Source organism: Squalius cephalus (genome assembly GCF_949319135.1).
Source record: "Squalius cephalus genome assembly, chromosome: 9".
Classification (NCBI taxonomy): Eukaryota; Metazoa; Chordata; class Actinopteri; order Cypriniformes; family Leuciscidae; genus Squalius; species Squalius cephalus.
In genome coordinates, this window is record NC_137130.1 from 22,015,442 (window position 1) to 22,036,770 (window position 21,329).

Sequence of the window (21,329 nt, forward strand, 5' to 3'; positions counted from 1 at the left end):
TATATTATATTATATTATATTATATTATATTATATTATATTATATTATATTATATTATATTATATTATATTATATTATATTATTATTATAATATAATAATTTTTTAATAATTATACAAGTAATTTTTTTAAAGCAGTCTAAATGAAAGCATTCCATTCTTCATGAAATATTACGAAATTTTGTTTTACCATGGACCAATTTATTTTTCCCTGTCTGTTTGCATTTGAAAGCTCCTGACAATCATGACATCACATTCCTGCAGCTTGTGATTGGTCACATGACATATATACGGCTACCTGTATCTGAAACTGAGCGCACCCATGAACAAAGAGGGCCTTGGTGGAAACCAATTATGCATGTGTGTCTCTCTCTCATAATCAAGAGGTCCTTTAATCAGCGCTTTCTATGACTTAAACCAGTAATGAATAGGAATGGGCTTTTCCCTTTTTTCCCCCTTTTTTTCCATTTTGATTACTGATAAGTCATTTAAAAATTTGACTAGACTGCTAGATTATTAATAATACATCACTGTTTTTGAAAAATAAACTTCTAAAAGGAATAGCTGATTCTGTAGGTGAATAGGTGAAGCTAAAGAGTGAATGAACACCAGTCAACTGAAGCCTGTTCTATTTGTCGCAGCCTATATGAATATATTAATCAGATATTCTAGATACACAACATAAACGTAACATTACAACTTGTTTCTGCACAAAAGGACACAAATGCAAGTGTTACGGGCTAACCATAATGTGTAACTCCTGTTGTGGATGCGCTCTTCCAGTAACAACGCGCAGAAACACGGGCATCTAAAACAAGAATTCACACCATTCTATAGTGTTCTCATTATAATGTTAAATGGCTAATTGGCGCTGCACATCTTGCACATAACTGTATTTTCATCTACTTGATCAAGTGCTTCCAGACAGACTGCGCGTTTTCAAAAAAAAAAAAAAACACTGCTAGATAATTATTCATCAATCTGTTTGAAAAAGAAGCATCTAAAAGGAATATGACTGTCTTAAATAACCCAATCATAGTCAATAATGTTGGGCATTGCCGTTTGAGCTGATGCCGACGAGTGAATGAACATCGCTGAATGAAGTGCTTTGCTCAACTCCACCAACAAATACTGCAACTTACATCTGCACAAAAGAACGCAAATGCGCACGTGAACTTGACCATGCTCAGAACTCCCATTGTGGATGCGCTCTTCAACAACGCTGAAACATTTACACATTAGATTACAAAAGTGATCTCATTATAATATTATGTATATGGCAGATTGTCTCTGCACCTCTTGCACTTTACTGTATTTTCATGGTCAAAGTGATTCCATGCATGTTGCATGCTTTCAAATCCATAGTTTTTTTTTATTTCGCCGGTCTGGACGGCATGTCCTAACGTTAACCAATCAGACCTCAGGTACCACCCAAAATGCCGCAATAACCAATCAGAAGAAAACAACAACATTTTTTAGAGTCACGGGCATGGCAATCATTATTTTTATGATCGATCGTCGCTGTCATATCCGAGTACTCGTTCACATACCTAGTAATGAACATTACATCCCATTGCATTACATTTATCACAACTTCCTGACCTTCATCCTCCAATCCAACCCTCTTTTCATTTAGCTGTGCATGTGGTGGTTGTGCGATAAGATGCACTTATCAACGTGTAACAAAACATAATGCTTTTCTGTTTGCGTGATGTCAGTCACATCTCAGTACTCGAAGACATCCTAAAGCATTTTAATTGAACTGTGCATTAAAAACAAAGTGTGTGTTCAAATGGCTTAAGCGAGAGAGCAGGATTGTGGGGCAGAAGGGAAGGGACGAGAAGACAATGTTGTATTGGAAGAGACTATAAAAATAAAAGTCTGGTGGTGTACTGTGCTGACAGACAGTCTGATGTGGTGTCTTCGCGTCTGTAACAGGGAACGAGAGACTGAGAGTGAATAGATGTACCATTTTCTTCCTCTCTCACTTTCTACTGTGCTTTTGATGTGACAGGCAATTGCAGCTCTCCCACCGAGTGTGGGGTGTAAAGTTGTTGTTCTGACGACCTCTTTAAATCTCTTCTGTCCCTGTCTATCTACTCACCTCTCTCTCTCTCTCTGTCACGCATTGCCAATTATTTTGCTCTCAGCGGCTGTGTGATTGCACTTAAAACGCTGGCCAGAGGGAGGACTGCTCACCTTTTGAAAGAGGGCAGAATGAAGAAAAAAAAAAGGAAATTTTGTAGATAATGGGATTGAATGAGTCAGGGCAGGTGAAAAACTGGAGGGTGGAGAGGCGTTTTGTTGACACAAGCTGCAAACCCTAGTGTTCTGTGGCTGCTGCCTACATACACATCATTTCAGACATCATACTTAAAAAAAACAACTTAAACCAGACTAAGATGTGTTGTTGATCTTTAAAATAGTCTTCTAGCTGATCTACCATACTGGTCTCACAGGTATTTAACTGGTCTCACATGCAGCCAGACCTGCTGACAAGTGTCCAAAACCCTTATAAACCAGTCCAGGCTGGGTCATCGTGAACATGCAGTTGTTTGTTTGTTTGTTTGTCATGCCTAGTAAGATAGCCTAGTTGCATTGACTAAGATGCATTGTTTTAAAGGAGAACTCCGGTCAATTTTAACATTGAGCTCATTTTTTTGTAAATTTGGAGTGCTGTCAGTACAGAGAACAACGACAAAAATCGGTGTTGCCTACACTGTGTTATCCTCTTTTTAAAATTTGCACCCTGTTGACTTCAATGGGGCAAGTTTTAAACCTGATTTTAGCCTCTTAACATCCTTGATGTGTCATTACAAGTGCCCAGCCATGTGAGTGATTCCTTCAGAGTGAACACGGTGAATCTGACTGCAGTAGATGTGCAAGATATGAATAAAAATGATGTTATTTCAGCCAGCGCACATACCTGTATTTACATCCTGTTTTCGGTCGAAGCCCACAGTAATCGATTGTCGAGTTCACGCGCATAGGTTTAGTACGTACGATCATGCGCCCGAACTCGACAATCGACTACTGTGGACTTCAACGGAAAACAGGAAGAAAATACAGGTATGTGCGCTGGCTGAATTAACATCACTTTTATTCATATCTTTCACATCTACTGCAGTCAGATTCACCGTGTTCACTCTGAAGGAATCACTCAACATGACCTGTGCACTTGTAATGACACATCAAGGATGTTAAGAGGCTAAAAGCAGGTTTAAAACTTGCCCCATTGAAGTCAACAGGGTGCAAATTTTAAAAAGAGGATAACACGGTGTAGGCAACACCGATTTTTGTCGTTGTTCTCTGTACTGACAGCACTCCAAATGTACAAAAAAATGTCATTCAAAACACACAAAAGCTTTAAAAAAAACAAAAAACTAGTGGAGTATTAGTGATGTATTTCATGTTGTAGAATAAGATGTGAAAATATCTTAGGCTTTTGTTAACTACAGATGTTTTTCAAGCAGTTAACCAATAGCTCATTCAAAAAACAACTTTGATGCAACTGAAAACCACTCATTTCTGAATTTTAGGACTCCTAGATTAGTTCCCACTCATTTTACCATACAGACAAATCTTCATTTAAGAGTTATAAGCCTTGAACCAAACCAACCATCTATGAGGTGAATTACAACATTACAAACTTTGATTATTGGTTATTAAAAAAAATAAGTTGATATAATGTGCACTGATGGCTTCAACAAAAGCATATTCCATCAATTCACAACCTCGCAGCTCACAGTAGGTCTGTCTTTAAGGGTTTGTAAGTTATCTTTCAAAAGTTGTTTCCCCATATGGAGAAAATGAATAGAATTTTTACCTCAGGAACCCGACTGTAACTACAGAACTTCCCTCTTGTATGGTATAGACTCAATTTCAGTAGCTTCTCTTTGCTATTAAGTGTCGTTCTCCTTTATCTCATGTTTTGAGGATGCTGCTGTGTTATTGAGAAGTGCAAGGTGTTCCCCGCTTAACCTTCCTCCACTCCTCTAATTGTTAAATGAATCCTTAACTTGTTTGCATTTGCATTAACTGCTAGATTATGTTAATTGCCAGGCTTCACTTGCCAGAGCGGTTGTTTGATATTATAATGGAGATGAGTTTAGCAGAGAGAAGTGCATTTGCTGGAGCACTAAAGAGGGATCAGTACATACTCTTTAGCATTTGTCTTTGCTCATATGCACAGCAAATTTAATTCGCCGTTGCCGATAAGAGGATGCAAGTTGCCCGTCATGTTAACCTCTGATACCCAGGCAGGTTGCCTGCTTGTCAAGCGCTGGAAGGGTTTTGTGGGTTAGCACCTCATCTAAGAGCTCCTGGCATCACTGCCAGCTCATTCACTCATAATAAAGCCAGGTTTCTCAGGGAATTATGGGTTTTATTAGCTCTATGCACGGACACTTTTCCTAGGTAAAAAGCCTGCTCCTCACTAACTGACCTTTCTGCTCATAATTTTTCGAAAAGTGAGCAGTTATCTTTTTCATCTCCCGTTCAACCGACAAACCATGCAAATGCAAATTCCACAGATAGATGCCAAATGGTGCGTGTATGTTTGCATGGTGGTCTGCTTTTATTTTGGCGAGACTCACTTTGATTTACTGTCAAAATGAGGAAATTTGTGAAAAGGTAAAAAGTGAGCATGTAAAAAGTAATTTAACTAATCAACCCTGTTGCATGTTTAAACTGTGAGGGTAAAGGACCCGATATATACTTCAAGCAAAATCAAAGGCGAACTAGTGTGACATAATTTCAAACAAAATCAGGCTAAAACTAAGTTTGTTTATTTCAGGAGTTTGAACTTTCTGGAAATGTTTGCTCCGGTTGGTAAACTCCTTCAAACTACCATTGGTCATTGGTGATGTAATAGGTGGGTGTGGCTCTGGGGCTCCACCTTCTTTAACGTGGAAATCTTCTTCTTTGGTTGATTTCTTCTGTTCAGTACCTTAAAGACGCGAGTAAAAACATGAACACTGGAGAGCTGCTTTATAGTTGAAACTAAAGTTGTAATTCTAATTGAAAGCTTCACTGACATATTTTTTTCATGTTTCATGCTGTAAAGCTGCTTGCTTTATATAAATTAATATGGCATGACTCAAGTACCGTACTGCAGAGCTCATGCAAACATATCCACATCGTTGTGATCTGATGCTTTCTTAACTGCTGTTTTCTCACCGCTGTCATTTTTGTTTTTGCATTTATTTTGTGATTGAGAGGAAAGAGTGCAGCACAAACTTACATATTTTGCTAACAGTATACTGCTGAAAAGTTATTTAAAGCTTCTTTTTACCCCTAACTGAAGAACACAAACGACTTTGGCAAAAACAACTTCAACTGTTGTTCCTCAAAAGTTGCTAAATGGGCTGCTGGCTCAAGAGGGAGTCTTTGGAGCACCTGAGTTATACCATCTGCTCAGGTCAGGGAATTGACATCAAATTTAACAAGGTTCAGCTGCACACTATAGTGAATTTTTCTCCTCTGATAGTTTTTAAGTGAATAGATGGTGAAGAGCAGTGGGATAAGAATGGCCTGAACAGAAATCTCAAACCAAGAGCAAGCCTTATCTAGAATCTTCCTCTTGCCCTGCAGGCTGCATCTCATCTTTGAGATTGTGCCCCTGGCATCACGCCTGGATGTTTGCCCTAAACCAGTCCAGATTGGGGTTACAGAATCTGAAAATAGATTCATAGATGCCTGACATCAGGGTTCAGTGCTATAACGTGACAGTAGAAATGTCAACTGTTATTTGTTATATAATAATTTTATTAGGCTATTTCCAATGGGATTTAAAAAAAATCTGACTCCAAACAGCATAGAACAGTATTTCCTGACATTTTTTTTTGTCCTGATTCCCCCACAACCTCATCAGTAATGCTCAAGTACCCCTTCATCTGGAGCAGCATGTTTTTTTCTTTATGAATTGAACTGAATGCATCAGCTACCAAAAAATGTCAGGTTGTTATATGATTAAATATAGTACCGTTCAAAAGTTTTGGGACAGTACGATTTAAAAAAAAAAGAAGTCTCTTATGCTCACCAAAACTGTATTTATTTGTTTAAAAATACTGTAAAAACAGGAATATGTTGTGAAATATTTTAAAATGTAATTTATTTCTGTGATGGCAAAGCTGAATTTTCAGCATCCAGTCTTCAGTGTCACATGATCCTTCAGAAATCATTCTAATATGATGATTTGGTGCTCTAGAAAAAAATCTTATTATTGTTAGCAATATTGAAAACCTAATATTTTTGTGGAAACCATTATACCTTTATTTTCAAGATTCTTTGATGAATAAGAAGTTCAAAAGCACAGCAAAAGTATTGTCACCTTTGATCAATTTAATGCATCCTTGCCGAATTAAAGTAAGTTTTTTCTTTCAAAGAAAAATAATCGTACCAACCCCAAACTTTTGAAAGGTACTGTATATTTCATATTTTATTGCCAAGCATCGGTGCAACTTTGCACATTAATATAGAATTGCAGGAGTTTATATATCGACTGTTTTACAGCTTTGAACAGGACTCATCCAGTGGTATTTATAATGTACAATGTTTCAAGTCTTTTATTTTTAACTCAAGTGTTATGTAATGTGTGGCAGCTCTTTTTGTACTGATGCCTGATTTATGTCTTATCTTTCTTTTTGGTTTTCTTCCATCAAGCTGATACAAAGTACCTTTCATTTGTAAAATACTTACTTAGCTGAACTATCTGAAAGAAAGTGAATATTGTGATACTGAATAAAATGACTTGCATGCCTGTGTATTTTTAGTAATTTTACCAGGAGGATATCCAAGAGCAGGGATATGACTTTGAGCTTGGACAAATGATGGTAGTGTTAGACAATCATCAAGGACTGAGATCCCTCTATCTCTTTCTCTCTCAGCCCTGGTCCGCTGGTGAACTGAATGCAAATATCATGAGATTTAAGCTTGATTTGGTGACTTAACTTGGAGAGCTTGTAGTTTGATGCCATCAATATCTTTATGCTTTTACAAGTTGAGGATGTAATGTTGGCATGGAAACAGCTAGCTGTTTCCATGGGACCTTGTTGAGTAGTTGTTATGGTAACGAACTCATTTCTGTAGAATATGATATCTAATATTTAAGTATCGATCATGTTTCTTCTAGAGACTGTGGGGTTATTGTTTGTTTAGAATGCATTTATGCTAAGATGAAGGACCCTTATTGAGTTTTCCCATTACTTGCATCATAACACATGATGATTATATGGAGTCAGCGATGAGTGTGTGGGTGTACGTGGTACTACTGTAGTGAAGATTGTCCCTCAGGTCCTCGCCTACATAGGAACACACACTCACACTCCTCCACAAAGGAATCTGTGTTAGCGGGTTCTTTCTATCTCACTCCTACACCATCATCTACTCTTCTAGACACACAACTGAAGAGTGCAAGAATAATCAGAGATGCCCAAATGGTAAAAGTCCCTCTATTTTTATCCTCGCCCCGTCCGTTCCTTGTGTCTCCCCACCTCTGTTGTGATTGGTAAAGTGGTAGGTCCCTCTGGCTTGTTCGTCAGGGTGTGAGAGAACACCGTTGGCTTTCCTATTAAAAAACCCAGCGGAGGGCCGCCACCTCAGTCTCTCAGCCCTCAGCCCTCCCTCTCAGCCTCATTTGACTATTTTGCTCTTTTATTCTCGCTTTCTGTCTTTGTGTCTAACATCTGTGATTCTTCAAAGCACTGCCGAAGTAACCTGCTGTTAAACAGTGCCATCTTTCCTCTGTTCCTTTCATTTCTTTCCCCTCGTTTCATTTGCATGGCTGCCGTCTGCTGTTCCTCCTCTGTCAATCATCTCTCTCTCACGCAGTCTTTCTCCCATTTCATTAGTTTTATATAAGCCGTTTTCTCTCCCCACCCGCTCGCTGTTGTTTCATTAGTGTTGCGTACCTTTTGTGTGGGTTGTGCGCTCTAGCTCAGCAGTGATAATGTGTGAGCAAACATGAAGTTGAATAATTGAGTTCTTATGTGCAGAAGCTCCTAATGTGCATGCAGGTAAACCAACTTGCTGAAACCTAGTGGATTCATTTTCACATGTGCAGTAATGCCGAAGCAGCGCATGTATGAGTCTGTTCGCTCAAAGCTTACATCTCAATAGGTTTTTATTTATTCAGGGCCAGTTGCAAAGAAAGAGACAGGCTGATTGATTCAGAAAGGCTTTCATGCAGCTCTCTGGAAAAAACAAATTTTTAGAGTGAGTTTGAAGTCCTCTATTTAAGATTATAATGTCAAGTGGCTCAGCTGAACCCAGTTGCACATTCTACAGTTCTTAGTCCCCAACTCCCAGACTAAATCTGCAGACTTCTTTGCTGATTTTCTGGAAGAATTTGTAATATAATGTGTTAAGTGGAGCAGAGAGGACTCTTATTGCTACTGTTGCTGAAAGCATAATCAAATTTGTTATCATATTAGGACTTGCATTTAAATGCATTTGACAGGATTTTTTTTTTTTGTTTAGGCATACACTATATATCCTTACAATATTGATTAAAGGCAACTAATATAATAGTGGCCATTAACTAATATTGTAAGGATATGTAGTATATGTTATATTAGGTATATTATTCATATTCATAGATATATTAGATTTTTAATTTCTAATTTTTATTTTTAATTAATATAATTTTTAGTTGAAAAACTCTGGATCTGGATCTGCACATTTTTCTGTATTTAATCGCACCTAACATTCATTTTTTTAACATATTTTTATATTGTAATAATTTCACATTTAATCTGCACATTAATGTATAAACAACATAAAGACAGTATGTTGTAAATATTTTATCTAACAGATATTGCGCAGAATGCATCGTTTTCTACAGTATACATTACTGTTCTAATGGAAAGCACAAAGCAGTATGTTACTGTCAGAATTTGGCAGATTTTGTACAGCATTTCTTTAGTGTAGGAAATATACAGAAACTGAATAAAGTTATCAAACACTTCACAGTTTTCACTTCATAAATTCTAAATTAAATGTAGATTAATCCTTATTAAAGCTACAAAAGTTATTCCGTCAAGAGCAGTCAGTCATTTGTTCTTTGATTTACGTTAATAACAGACATCACAGCAGCAGGTTTATTAGGCTAATGTCAGTTTAAGATCTGTAGCATGAGCCATGACACAAACAAGGCTGCCAATGAGAGCTCTCACCGACTGCATGTCCACACATAACATAACATGAAAGCACATGTCCGAAATACAAACTGTGTTCTACACCGAAAAAATGCTCATCCCGTGCACTCACAACAGAAGACAAAGACACGGAGCATGAATGTCCGAACCCCGACACCGAACCGAAGTGCCAGGATCCGTACACCACATTCCACACACAAAACGACTCGCCTGGACAGAAGAGCGCATGGCCCGAGCGAACTCGGGACCGCGGCACACACTCACAATGATGAGACAGTAGGAGTGAAAAGGAGCCTGACTGGTTTATTTTAATGTATTTAATTTTTTTCAACATAATATTAGATAATTGTAACCATTTATCAGGCTTAGCCAGGCTATAATATGAAAATTACTGTTGTCATATTAGCATCAGCCACAATTTTATTATCAGTGCATCCCAACTTTTCACCAAAGCAACTTACATATTGTGTTTGAGCAATTAATGCATTCCCTGCCAACCAAACCAATAACCTTGCCGTTGCTAGCACCATGTGCTAGTGAATTAAACCTCAGGAATGTGTTCCAATCTCAGGTAGAAGCTTATGTTAATTTAATCCTTGAATAATTTGATGTTAATTAGATATTCTTCAACTGAAATGTTGTCTAGCTGTCATAAGCCAGGTACATGCACTTAAGTTTTCCTCAGGCTCTTCAAAAATCATTTTACCAAGGTGGCAAGGTGCACCAGGAACATTTCATTATGTGCTACTCCAAGTGCTGGCTGGATTGACATTGGACCCGCTTCAGTGCTGGAGACATGCAATGCTGGATTCACGGAATAAATTTTTTTTGTGTTATACTTATTACCTTTTATGGCCACAATTATTTTTGGAAAGTCATTTAAATAATATTTATCTCTGCTACAGTTTAGAAAAAGGTCTTGTTGACATCTACAAATTGTCATCGTGCTCCATTAACTCAAAAGTTAATTTTTATTTTGCTAAAGGCCTGCTATATCAGGATTTGTAATGTTTTTTTATTAAATTTTTTATTTTTGGAAAAAGAAACTTGAGGCATTGGAGCCATTGGCAGCTGTCAGCACCTCATTCAGATAAATATTGCAGCTGCAGTTTGCAAGATGTCACACAGATTTATTTCCAGGATTTTGGTTTGTCACGAAAATCCATTTCTCGCACAGTGATGTCAGAGCTGTTTTTTTCACAGCCTGTGAGACGCCGTTCCCGGGCTGAAGATCTGGCTGGTGCTAATCAATGCTAGCACCGCACAAAGACATCTAGCGGTAATGGGATGCAGAATATCATGTTGTGTCTGCTCGGCGCTAAAGGATGGAACCGTGGTGTCAGAAATGTACTGGAATGCCTTGCTGCTGAGCTGGAGTGTGCAAGCGTGGGTTCGGGCAGCATAGCAAGCTGTCCACGAAAACGAAATCTATGTTTGGATATTGGTTTATCTGCGAACATGGGTCTGTTCTTCTTTCATGCTTCCCCAGCTTCATGCAAACATGTGTTCATGACATGTGCATCTGCAGCAAGTTGTTTACATATGTGAGCTTATGGCACTGCACACAAGAGAAAGAGAGAAACTGTGTAGGCTAAACCCATAAGGATAAGACCAGAAACATACTTAAGGCAAGTACACGAGCGCATACTTAATTTGTGCTCTTACAAATCCTAGTGTTCTAGCAGGTGATACATTTACATTTAAATGCCTGTGCCTTAAAACTGATCTAAGTTACTGTAAGCATATTGACTGTAACTATCTACTATTATACCTGTAGCTGTATTGTAAAACAAACTATTCTAAATAGTTTTTATAATTGTAATAATGCATATAAAATTATTTGATACAATTAAGTTATGTGCATGCTCATTTATTGTTGCATTTAGATTACCTTTGACGTAATCTAATGATTACCTAAAGTTAAAAACTTTATTTAAAAACACTATTAAAAAAAAAAACTTAAATGTAATCTTGAATATTCATTTTTCATATAAATTCATTATTATTATTATTGTTTATTTATTTTATTAAATGTTTTGACAAAATAGTATATCTTTTTGATGTTGGTCATTAATTGGTTGTCAGTTATAACATAAAAATAATTATTGGCTTATCGGTTTCAGACAGAATTTTAATATATCGTATAGATTCTTGTGCAGAGTATATTCTGATGTAAGAAAGCATGTACATATTTCATTTTGTGCTATATTCATTCTCCGTTTTTTTTTTTTTTATTTTTTTATTTTTTTATTCTGCCATATTTTATTGGAAACCCAGAGGCTGACAGTGGGAGAAAAAGAGTAAGGGGTTGTTGAGGACAAAAAGAGGCTTGTTTTTTCTGGAGGCTATAAGTTAATAAAAGGGTTGAGATTGCACTACCCTGCAGGAAAGAATCCTGTTTAAATGTTAATAGGACACGGACTGAATGGCTTTAAGGGTGTGTTTTGTTGTTCATGAACTCTACTCTCAAACTAACCTCATCCCTTGGTTTCGTCCACAGTGATCCCAGACTCTTTGACAGTGACGGCCACTGCTCAAACTCTCTCGAAAGTGGAGGGCGACACTCTACAACTGAGCTGTGAGGTCACACGTCAGACATCCCAGCATACTCACGTGTCTGTGGGCTGGTACCTACGTCCTACTGATGACCCCAATTCTGGTCCACGTGATCTGGTCACTCTGTCACGGGACTTCGTTCTACGGCCGGGGGGACAGTACCGCCAACGTCTATCTTCAGGTGACCTGCGACTAGACAAGACCAGCGCCACATCCTACCGTCTCACCATCTACAAACTGCAGCCCACAGACCAGGGAGAGTTCTACTGCGAGGCCTCTGAATGGATCCAGGACCCGGATCGCTCCTGGTACGCCATGACCCGGATGGAGTCAGAGAAGACGTCTGTCAAAGTTCAGCCCACAGGTGAGGGGGCGGGGGGGGGTCCAACACAACATCTTTCCGATTGCTCTTTCAGAGGGAAATTGCTCTTTCAGATCCTAATTGCTAGTTATACACTGAGATTTATTTAATTGAACACATTGAATAGAAGAGGTGTTGGTAAAGAAAAGCATTGTTTTCTTTTTAGAGGTGGAAAAGCACATATTTGAGCCACATTCAGTTGCTGTGGGAATGTAGCTGAAATTATAAAAAAGAAGTGTAAAGACTTTAAGTGTGAAGAAATTAGCCTAGACAAAGTAGACATCATATTTAATGTGATATGAATAAAAATGAGTCTGTGAGGGATAGAAGTATTGTATGATGGTTTCAATAGGCCTCATTCATGAAATGTGAAAGAATTTGCATATACTGTGCATAAATTCAGTCTTATGTAAACTAACATAAGAATGGTTAATGAACAATTTACAAAAAAAGTCTTCCATTTGTGATTCTTGAAGGATATGTATTGTGTATCTGGGTGTCATTCGATCAGCTGATGAAACATAGAACACAAATCTTTCCAAAACATTTACATTGGACAAACAACTCTGAAATTGGACCATTATACATGACCTAAGACTGGATAATTACCCAAATATTTATATTTTGATATCATTTACTCACCCTTATGTTGTTCCAAACCTGAATGATTTTCTTTCTTTTGTGGAACACAGAGTATATTCAGAGAAATGTTTCTGTGTTTTTTGTCTAAACAATGAAAGTCTGTGGTCACTAAAACGGTTTGGTTCTGCTCCACAAAACAAAGTCATACAGGTTTGGAACTATCCCTTTAAGACTGTGACATATTCAACAAACTGTACTATCCTTCACAAATTAAACATAGTGTTTGCTCTAACTAAGGTGATAATTTCTTCAAAAACTTTCCTCCACAGATGTACACATGTCATGCTTATGGTTACCTTGCTCTGTAAAACAGGGTATGCATGACTCTGCTTTCCTGCAGAAATGCTTCAATATGCCCTGTGAGCTGATCACTATCTAAAATTAAGCACATTACCAGAGTCCCTGAGCCGTGGTCGCTGATCCTCTTAACATTGAACTCCCTGTCATAGAGGACAGAGCTGGCATTGGCTCTCACATGTCCACTCCACTCATTGATATTGTGAGTATCATGAGGGTTATCACAGAGCATTGCGTAATGAAGTCTCAGTGGTCTCTTAGCATCAGGTAATGAGCCAGTCGCATCGACTCATATGACACCAACCCGTCAGTTGAGTAATCACCCATGGCTGACATCTGCTTGATGACCAACATTTTTAATTGGAAAAAATTTAAATTCTGTCATCATTTACTCACCCTCATGTCATTCCAAACTCACAATGTTGTTTCTTCTGTGGAACGCAAAAGGAGGTATTTTGAAAAATGTTTCAACTGTTTTTGTCCGAACAATGAAAGTGAACATAGTACAGAACGAGAGGGAAAAGAAAGAAAGGATAATATTTCAGTGTTTTTTGTCTAAACAATGGAAGTCTGTGGTCACAAAAACTGTTTGGTTGCCAACATTCTTCAAAAGGTCTTTTATGTTCCACAAAACAAAGTCATACAGGTTTGGAACAACATGATGGAGAGTAAGGCAGGCCTGATCCCAATTCTCTGTCTGTACCCCTTCCCATTACCCCTTCCCCTTAGTTTTGTACTCTCACGGGAACGTGCAAAACTAAGGGGAAGGGGGAAGGGGGAAGGGGGAAGGGGGAAGGGGGAAGGGGAAGGGGGAAGACAGAGAATTGGGATTGGGGAAATGATGATAGAATTTACATTTTTGGGTGAACTATCCCTTTAAGACAGTGCAACATATTCAAAATACTGTATATATTTTGTGTTCCACATTATAAAGAAATGATGACAACTTTCATTTCTGAATGAAATGTTTGAATTTTTGAAAAACGGCACATCAAACTTGTAGCCAATCAGCAGTAGGGGGCGTGTCCAGTCATGATGTGAGAGGAGAGAGAGTGAGCTGAGCAGGAGGGAGATTTGAAGAAAGACTTTAGAAAGAGATATGGCTGAGAGACATTACAAAAGAGAAAGCTCAGAGGAATATCACTGGAAAAAAATGGCTATGATCAGGCAAGAGCTCTAGGACCCATTTTAATATTAGAAAAGCTTTCCAGTGCTGGAGAGACCTAAGCAGGAAGGCCTGAAAACAGACGCTGAGGTTGCATTGATTCTGCTCCATAAGTGAGTAACATTGGTTTTGAGTGTCATGTCTGGAGCCGGTGTGCGGCTGACGTCTAACAACGAACTCTTGCTTGTATGTAATCTTGCACATGTATGTACTTGCTTGTATGTACTCTTGTGCTGTATGTTATTTTTTTGTGCTTCTATGTCATTTGTTCACCATCTTTGCTTTATTTTTCACAAATATTTTTGCTTTGCTTCTGCAATGATTAAAGAGAAACTCTTGCATTGCATGTTCGTGCATTTTGGGGGTGGAGCAATGAAGGGAGGGGTGTGTTTGTTTCGGTTGATTTCGAATATTAACAGTGTTCAACAACGATTTTGAGAAATCGCATACTGCACCTTTACCTATCCCTTTCAGTTGTTGTCAAAGCAAATATGGCACCTTTAGACACTGTGCCAGGCTTTTGGCCTTTAGAACCGATGCTGTTTGATATCACTGGTCAAACCTGTCGTGGCACGTCTCTATAGCACCAAGTTTGATTTTCAATCAATAATGACTAAATTTTGCACTGTGTGTCTCACAGCTGTCATATTATGTGAGATATTCTTTAACACAATGTAGAGGGTGTCATAGATCTGAACTTTTTCTCTCTCCCCTTCTCCAGAATAGCTATATTTCATGGGACAGAGGCTGGGGCTGAAAAATGCCACCCTCATCTCTGGCTTTAGTCCATTACTTTCCAATTTATTACAGAGCCGTAGCTCCATCCTGAGCATAAGACAGCATGTACAGCAGACATGAGCGCTGTCTCTCTCTGACTGACTGAACACAGGGCAGTAACTCAATCTCAAAGCATGCTGGCCCAGCGGTTTGATGAGAATGGGAGGTGACAGCACACCTCCTCATCAAACACGTTTCGGGACGGAAGCTGCGAGTGGCATGTTAATTCAGCCCTGTTATTGGTCAAGAGTCCCAGGGGTGGGTGGATTGGACGAGGAGAGGACAGTTTGTGATTTTAGGGTGTGGATGTTGGATGGCTGTCTCCCAAGGGCACCTCCACAGAGCCAGGCTGCAGATGGGGACCGAGTCTAATGCATGTGATTTGTGTGTAGGATCAGGGTGCGATGAATGCAGACCAGACAAGCTCCTCATAGAGACAGATTGGAGACTCATCCACTTCCCTTCAGCTCACGTGATCAATTATTCTTGTTACATGGTCATGTAACACTAAATACCTTGACTGTAAGTGGAGTTTGGGTATGTCACCCAAAAATGTTTTGCTTCAAACCCATATGACTTTGTTTTGAGGAACATGAAGGAAGATATTTTGAAGAATTTTGGTAACAAAACCAACCACTGACTTCAATTGGACCAAAAAATAAATAAATCAAAATATCATATTTTTAGTCTGAACTATCCCTTTAAGGTTATTGTGGAAAACAGAGTTTTCCTTGCTCTTTTGGAATACAAGTCTGAAATACAATGTATAGCTCTCTTCCCAGTCTGCTCAGACCATTTACTGAAACTAAACTCTAAAGGTTATTCAGAAACCGTCCTGCACCCTATGTCACAATTTTTTAACATTCGACCACCAAATTTAATTATTAATGCATATTCAATATTCAACATTTTGGCCAATCTGATTATTAAAGTTATGGACACATTTTGCTGCAATTTGGGCAAAAAAAGGTCAATTGTAAATAGTGTAGCAATGTATGAAGCACCACTCATGCAGAAGTCACTTTAAAATCAAGCAGCTTTCTGTTGGTCAACATTGAATTTGCATGACTAACTTGAACAAAATCTGCTTCTGGAACATTTCCGCCCTTGCGTGAATCTTCCATTCACATGGATTTCTTTTGAAACGACTATATTTTGTAAGCAGATTGCAAACAATGGTAAATGTGACTCCACCCTAACAATGTTAACTACATCTGTAGTCTAGCCAAATGACCGTTCGCAAAGACCTGCCCCCTTTAGTTACTGTTGCTATGTCTGACAAGCCACGCCGCTCTCACACCACACCATGTTCTCAGTTCTCACGCAGTGAAAAATACATCGCAGAGCAGAGAGGACACTGAAAACGCGCTGACAGACAGGACAGACCAGGTTACTTTTGATTTGAAATTTGGTCATTTAAGCAATAAATACTGTTTTGTGGCTCTTTAATGTGTCATGACAGATCACTGTAGAGCCTCAGTTAAAGCTGCTCGTGAACTGATCATCTCTTCCTTCTAGTTAATTTATAGCATCAAATAAACATGAATGAACATAAGAAGGAATGTTGTTTTAACCACGGAAAGACGTCAGTACAGTTTTTCAAGTTCAAGTCCTCCAACGTTAATCTACTAACTCTCCTGCTGTGTCGGACAAAAATGGCGAATTCGGCAGATGGCAGAGTTTGTTGGTCAGATCGCCTGTCAATCAAACTCCCTGCGAAGGGTCAATTGTAAAAATTTTAAGTCTTAAAGGTACTGTACCAAAATGCATTCCGCTTCAGAGAGAGTGAAAAATGGTCATGTAACACTAAACAACCAATGTTTTGGTGCAAGAATCCTTGACTTTGAGTGGACATCAGAGAAGACTCTGAGAGTGGATTTGAAACAGTGAACTGAATCAGTTGCTTATAATAAACTCATTTATCAAGTTTATTGGTAAGTGCCTTTTTCAAAGTTTCAGAATGTGGAGCCATTTACAGTAAATGGTCTTTGAAAGCCTTTAGAGATAGTAATTTGTTTTAATGCAACTTAAGCACCTTCCGGTCAAGTGTCCCAGTTTCTAACAAACAACACTAACTAAATACACATAATGATTTTGTAAGTTTGTTACAGCTCACATTTTCTTTAAAAGATGCTGGAAATTGCATACAGGAAGGGTTCATTAAAAACACTGGGAATTTTATTAGAATGTTGTTTTTAAACAAATATTTAATGAATTTTCAAGGTGAAGTCATTACGACCTGATCCTTCAGTATGCATGCCAGGCTTCACCTGACTGAGATTCCCATTAGAAATTCCAGAGAGCATTTCAAGAGCAACACTGAGACGAGAGAAGACAGATTTGTCTGTAATCCCCTTTTCTAGCTGGCTGTGTCCAAGTCCCCTTCTAGCTAGACAAGATGCTCACTGGGTTCTGTCCTGTTAGGCACAATTGAAAGTGCACTTGTCTGTGCAGGAGTGATTGGGTGGGTCTTTTTTTTGTGGGATTTGAGCCAGTTTATGTATTTTCATTTTTAGTTGACTGAATTGACTGGGCTGGATTGGCCGGAAAAGTCTGGTTTCAGCTAGTAGCTGTGTTTTCTAGCTGGCCATTAACTTGTACACCAGTTTGGACCAACAACAAACCAGTTACCAAATGGTCATGAAGCTCAAGCTGGTTTTTGGAGCATGGTGGCCAATGACCAACTTGGTCCAGCTAGAAACCAGTAACCATGTTCCAAAAAAACACATTAAACTGGATTTTCCTGCAGGGAAGCTCAAAGCTGGAGAAGAGAGCCACGCGATTACGCGCTCGGTCATGTGTGATTACTCCATTTTGCATATTTATGTTGACATTAGCTCAATGCACACCATATGTCATGTTCATAACATGTGTAAACGTTTGTGTGTTTTCTCTCTTCTGTCTGTTAATGTGTTTATTGCTCTGGGTGAACTGTGGGGGAAAAAACAGAAGTTGTGCGGTAAGCATTATTAGGACATCAGACGGCTCATTGAAGCACATACTACAGCAGATCGATGGACTCGTTTTGTGACAAAGCTTTTGGCAGCGACTCCCATATAGCAGCTTGTTCATACAGCCCCCTTCCAGCTACCACAGTTATAACCACTCCGTCGCAACACAATTGTCTCTCTCTCTCTCTCTCTCTCTCTAGTTAGCTGTCATACAAATCTATTGTGCATACTAAATTCAAATCTAATGGCGTCATTCATGCTGTGAACCCTCAATCCTGACATTTCCTTCCCATTCTAAATTCTTTATTCATGTGACTTTGAGAGTATCCCTCTCCTTATGAATGCCACATTTGTCCACAATCATCTTATTGTACTGTACTTGACTATAACAAAGCTGTAAAAGGAGGTAGAATGTCTTCATAATTAGATTCTAATAAGTTGCCAACCCCTGAGGTCTTGGGTTCTGGGAACATAGTTACTTTGTGCGACTTTCGTACAAAGCACTTTTGTACTCCTGTCTGTCAATCATCTCTTTTAGGGCATATGGAGGAGAAATTATGAAGTACTGTATAACTAGTGTACTCTTGCTGTCTCCCTCTCTGAGCTGTCGAGCAAGCTGAAACATCACTGCAAACTGTGGGATTATTTGTACAATTACTTGCTGAATAATTCAAGATTTATTTTTTAAAGCGGAAATATTTTTTGTTTTTGATCTCTTTTTTGTCGTTGTTGCAATACCATCTCCCTTACATTTTTTGGCTTTGATTACATAGTACAGTGGGTCCTTGATCAGTGAACGCCCATGATGATTGCTGCATGACTGTTTCTCATATGCGCAAAATGCACGTACATTAAGGTTGGGCAAGATAGTTAAACTCAATATTTCCAGCCTTTTTTCAGTGCTTATATATTTATATCACATTTATTTTTTTATTTATTAAATAATTACAGTACTATTCCAAAGTTTGGCAATATAATATAAACATTTTACTGTCTTTACTGTTAATTTTGATAATATTAATGCATTGCACACAATAACAATACAATTATTCATATTAATATTTAAATTTATACTGCCCATAAATGGTAGAGTATTTTTTGAGTCATGACACAAACAAATTGTTGAATCTGAGAGTTATTAATAGATTCTTTGAAACAAACCTGAAGTAAGGAATAATTGACAACGGGCCTTTGACTTATTAGAGAAATAATGCACACCTGAGGTGGTAATGCCGTTACACCTCTGGTGTGCATTCTTTTTCTAATAATTCAATGGCCCGGAGTCAATTAATCCACTTGTACTACAGTTACCACACCTCAAAACGTTCTTCAGATGTTGTATTTCAAGAGATTTGTCAGGTTCTTGTCCTTAAAATGCTCTTGTGAGTAGGACTAATTTCTTACGCATTTAATCCCAAGCCTCCGTTGCTAATTCCAAAACATCATTTTAGAGCTAGTAACGGAGACTTGAGCCACTTATAGCAGCCTAATGCAGTTATTAATGCAGTTATTAGAGAAAGAAAGCAGCGTTTTTATTAATAGCGAAACTGTAAGTTTATCTGCTCCAAGAACAGAGCCATTATTACATTGCTAGTGAGAAATGTCATGTAGATTTTAAGTTGTTATTTTATAATTTAACTTTACATTAAAATCCTTGCAAATGTTGCTTCATTCACAATTTAATTAGAATATTCAGTGTATCACCCAACCCTAATTAATGCCCATTGATTGCCACCCTTTTAATCCAAAATTTACTAGGACTGATAATAGATGTAAAAAGTAGGAGTTTAGAATATTTATTGATATGGAATGTGCTGATTAGCCATTGATGCTTATTATGAAAGATTGATCTGCCCATGAAAAAAGAAATCATCTCACAAACACAGACATAATTTAAATTTGGATGACCTCTCTTCCACAACAGACTGATTTAGAATAAAGGGGTATATGTATTCGCCTAATGTATCCTGTTGATTTTCCATTCGTTTCCATGTGCAGCTCTTCATCTCCACTGCTAATTAATCTGTCTGAAGCGTGCTGATTTAGTCCTAATACGCAGACCGGCTCCATTCAGGCGGGCAGTAATGTCCTAATGGAGCATCATGCTGCTTGAGTACCACAGGAGAAAAGGAAAAACAGCCACTGGCCTTTGTTTCCCTGTGATCTGTGAATTCCTCTTTTAGCACAGGCCTGTTTACTGTGCTGTTATTTTGGAGAGCAGTGCACAGCGTGAAACGCAAATAATGACTGCATGTAAAAACACACATCATCATCCCCCCTTGTACATTTCCTGAGTCCTGTCTCTGTGTCAGTGCCATGTACTTATGTAGTTAGAGTGTTTCTCAGGAAGTGTGTTGTAGTAATTAGAGCCCAGGGGCAATCACCTCTGAAGAAGCCAAATGAAGTGAAGAAAGTGCTTTACTGATGAGGCGCGCAAACTGCATATCATAAGAAAATTAGTCCTATAAATGAGGATTCGTTTGCGTTTGATGTGTGTCGGTTTGAAGTTAGTCTAATGTGGACTGTTTTGTCATGGCTAAATCATCTTTTCTCTCTCTTTCTCTGGCAGATCGGGACTTTAGTATCCAGGTGAACACTGAGCGCCGGGCCTACACGGCTGGTGAGCCGCTGGAGCTCCGCTGCACCATTGACGCTCAGAATGTTCCAGAGCGCTTCTTCTCGGTGTCGTGGGTCTTCAGCAGCTCACCCGTAGCCGTGATCGGGCCCAGCGCCGTGCCCGTACTGGGACCCAACTATGTGGAGCGAGAAGCGTCCGGCCTCCTGACCGTGCGCAAAGAGAGCCCCTCCATCCACCTGCTCAAGTTGCAGCGGCTACTGCCGGAGGATTCTGGGAAATACATCTGCAGAGTGACGGAGCGGGAAAAGACCCCCACTGGAGATTTCATCGACCGCAGCAAGCGGTCCCGAAACGTTCAGATCACTGTAACCCCTCTGAGTGAGTATCACAGTTCTTCATCGGCCCTCTGTTTCTAACTGGCCCCTAGAGTAGTAGGCTGATACCTCTCAACAGCTCGCTTATTAAATGAAATTATGAACCTTTCGGCCTCACTTCTGATGTACAACATGTACATTATTCTGATCTAGTTTAGCTTATAAGCTAGCAGTTTAAAAGAAGTAGAGAGTTCAGAAATTGATTTAGTAATATTGTTGAGGCAAACTGCCATTTAAGTTCTACTTATTGTTGCTGATGCTTTCTAAAGTATACACTCAGTATCAACCAATATTTTGTCTGCTGTTTTTTAGTTCATGTGCCAGGTGCTCTCTCATAGTGCACAGACTCCCACTGTTGGAAGTACTAAGTAAATGGGAGAAAAAATAACAGTAGTGTAAAAGTAGTTTAGCTTTTTTCAAAATAGCAAAGCTTTTCCTGTAAGGAGTGTGTGTGACTGAATGCTACATCAGTTTT

At 38.7% G+C, this 21,329-nt stretch overlaps 1 protein-coding gene across 1 annotated transcript in view; it reads left to right on the forward strand.

Moving 5' to 3' along the window:
• Positions 1–21,329, forward strand: part of igsf3 (immunoglobulin superfamily, member 3) — a 154,601-nt gene that overhangs the window by 83,995 nt on the left and 49,277 nt on the right. Inside the window, exons 3-4 of the mRNA XM_079881417.1 lie at positions 11,654–12,073; positions 20,472–20,858. Of these exons, the coding sequence (XP_079737543.1) occupies positions 11,654–12,073; positions 20,472–20,858 (807 nt within the window). The remainder of the gene's footprint in view (positions 1–11,653; positions 12,074–20,471; positions 20,859–21,329) is intronic.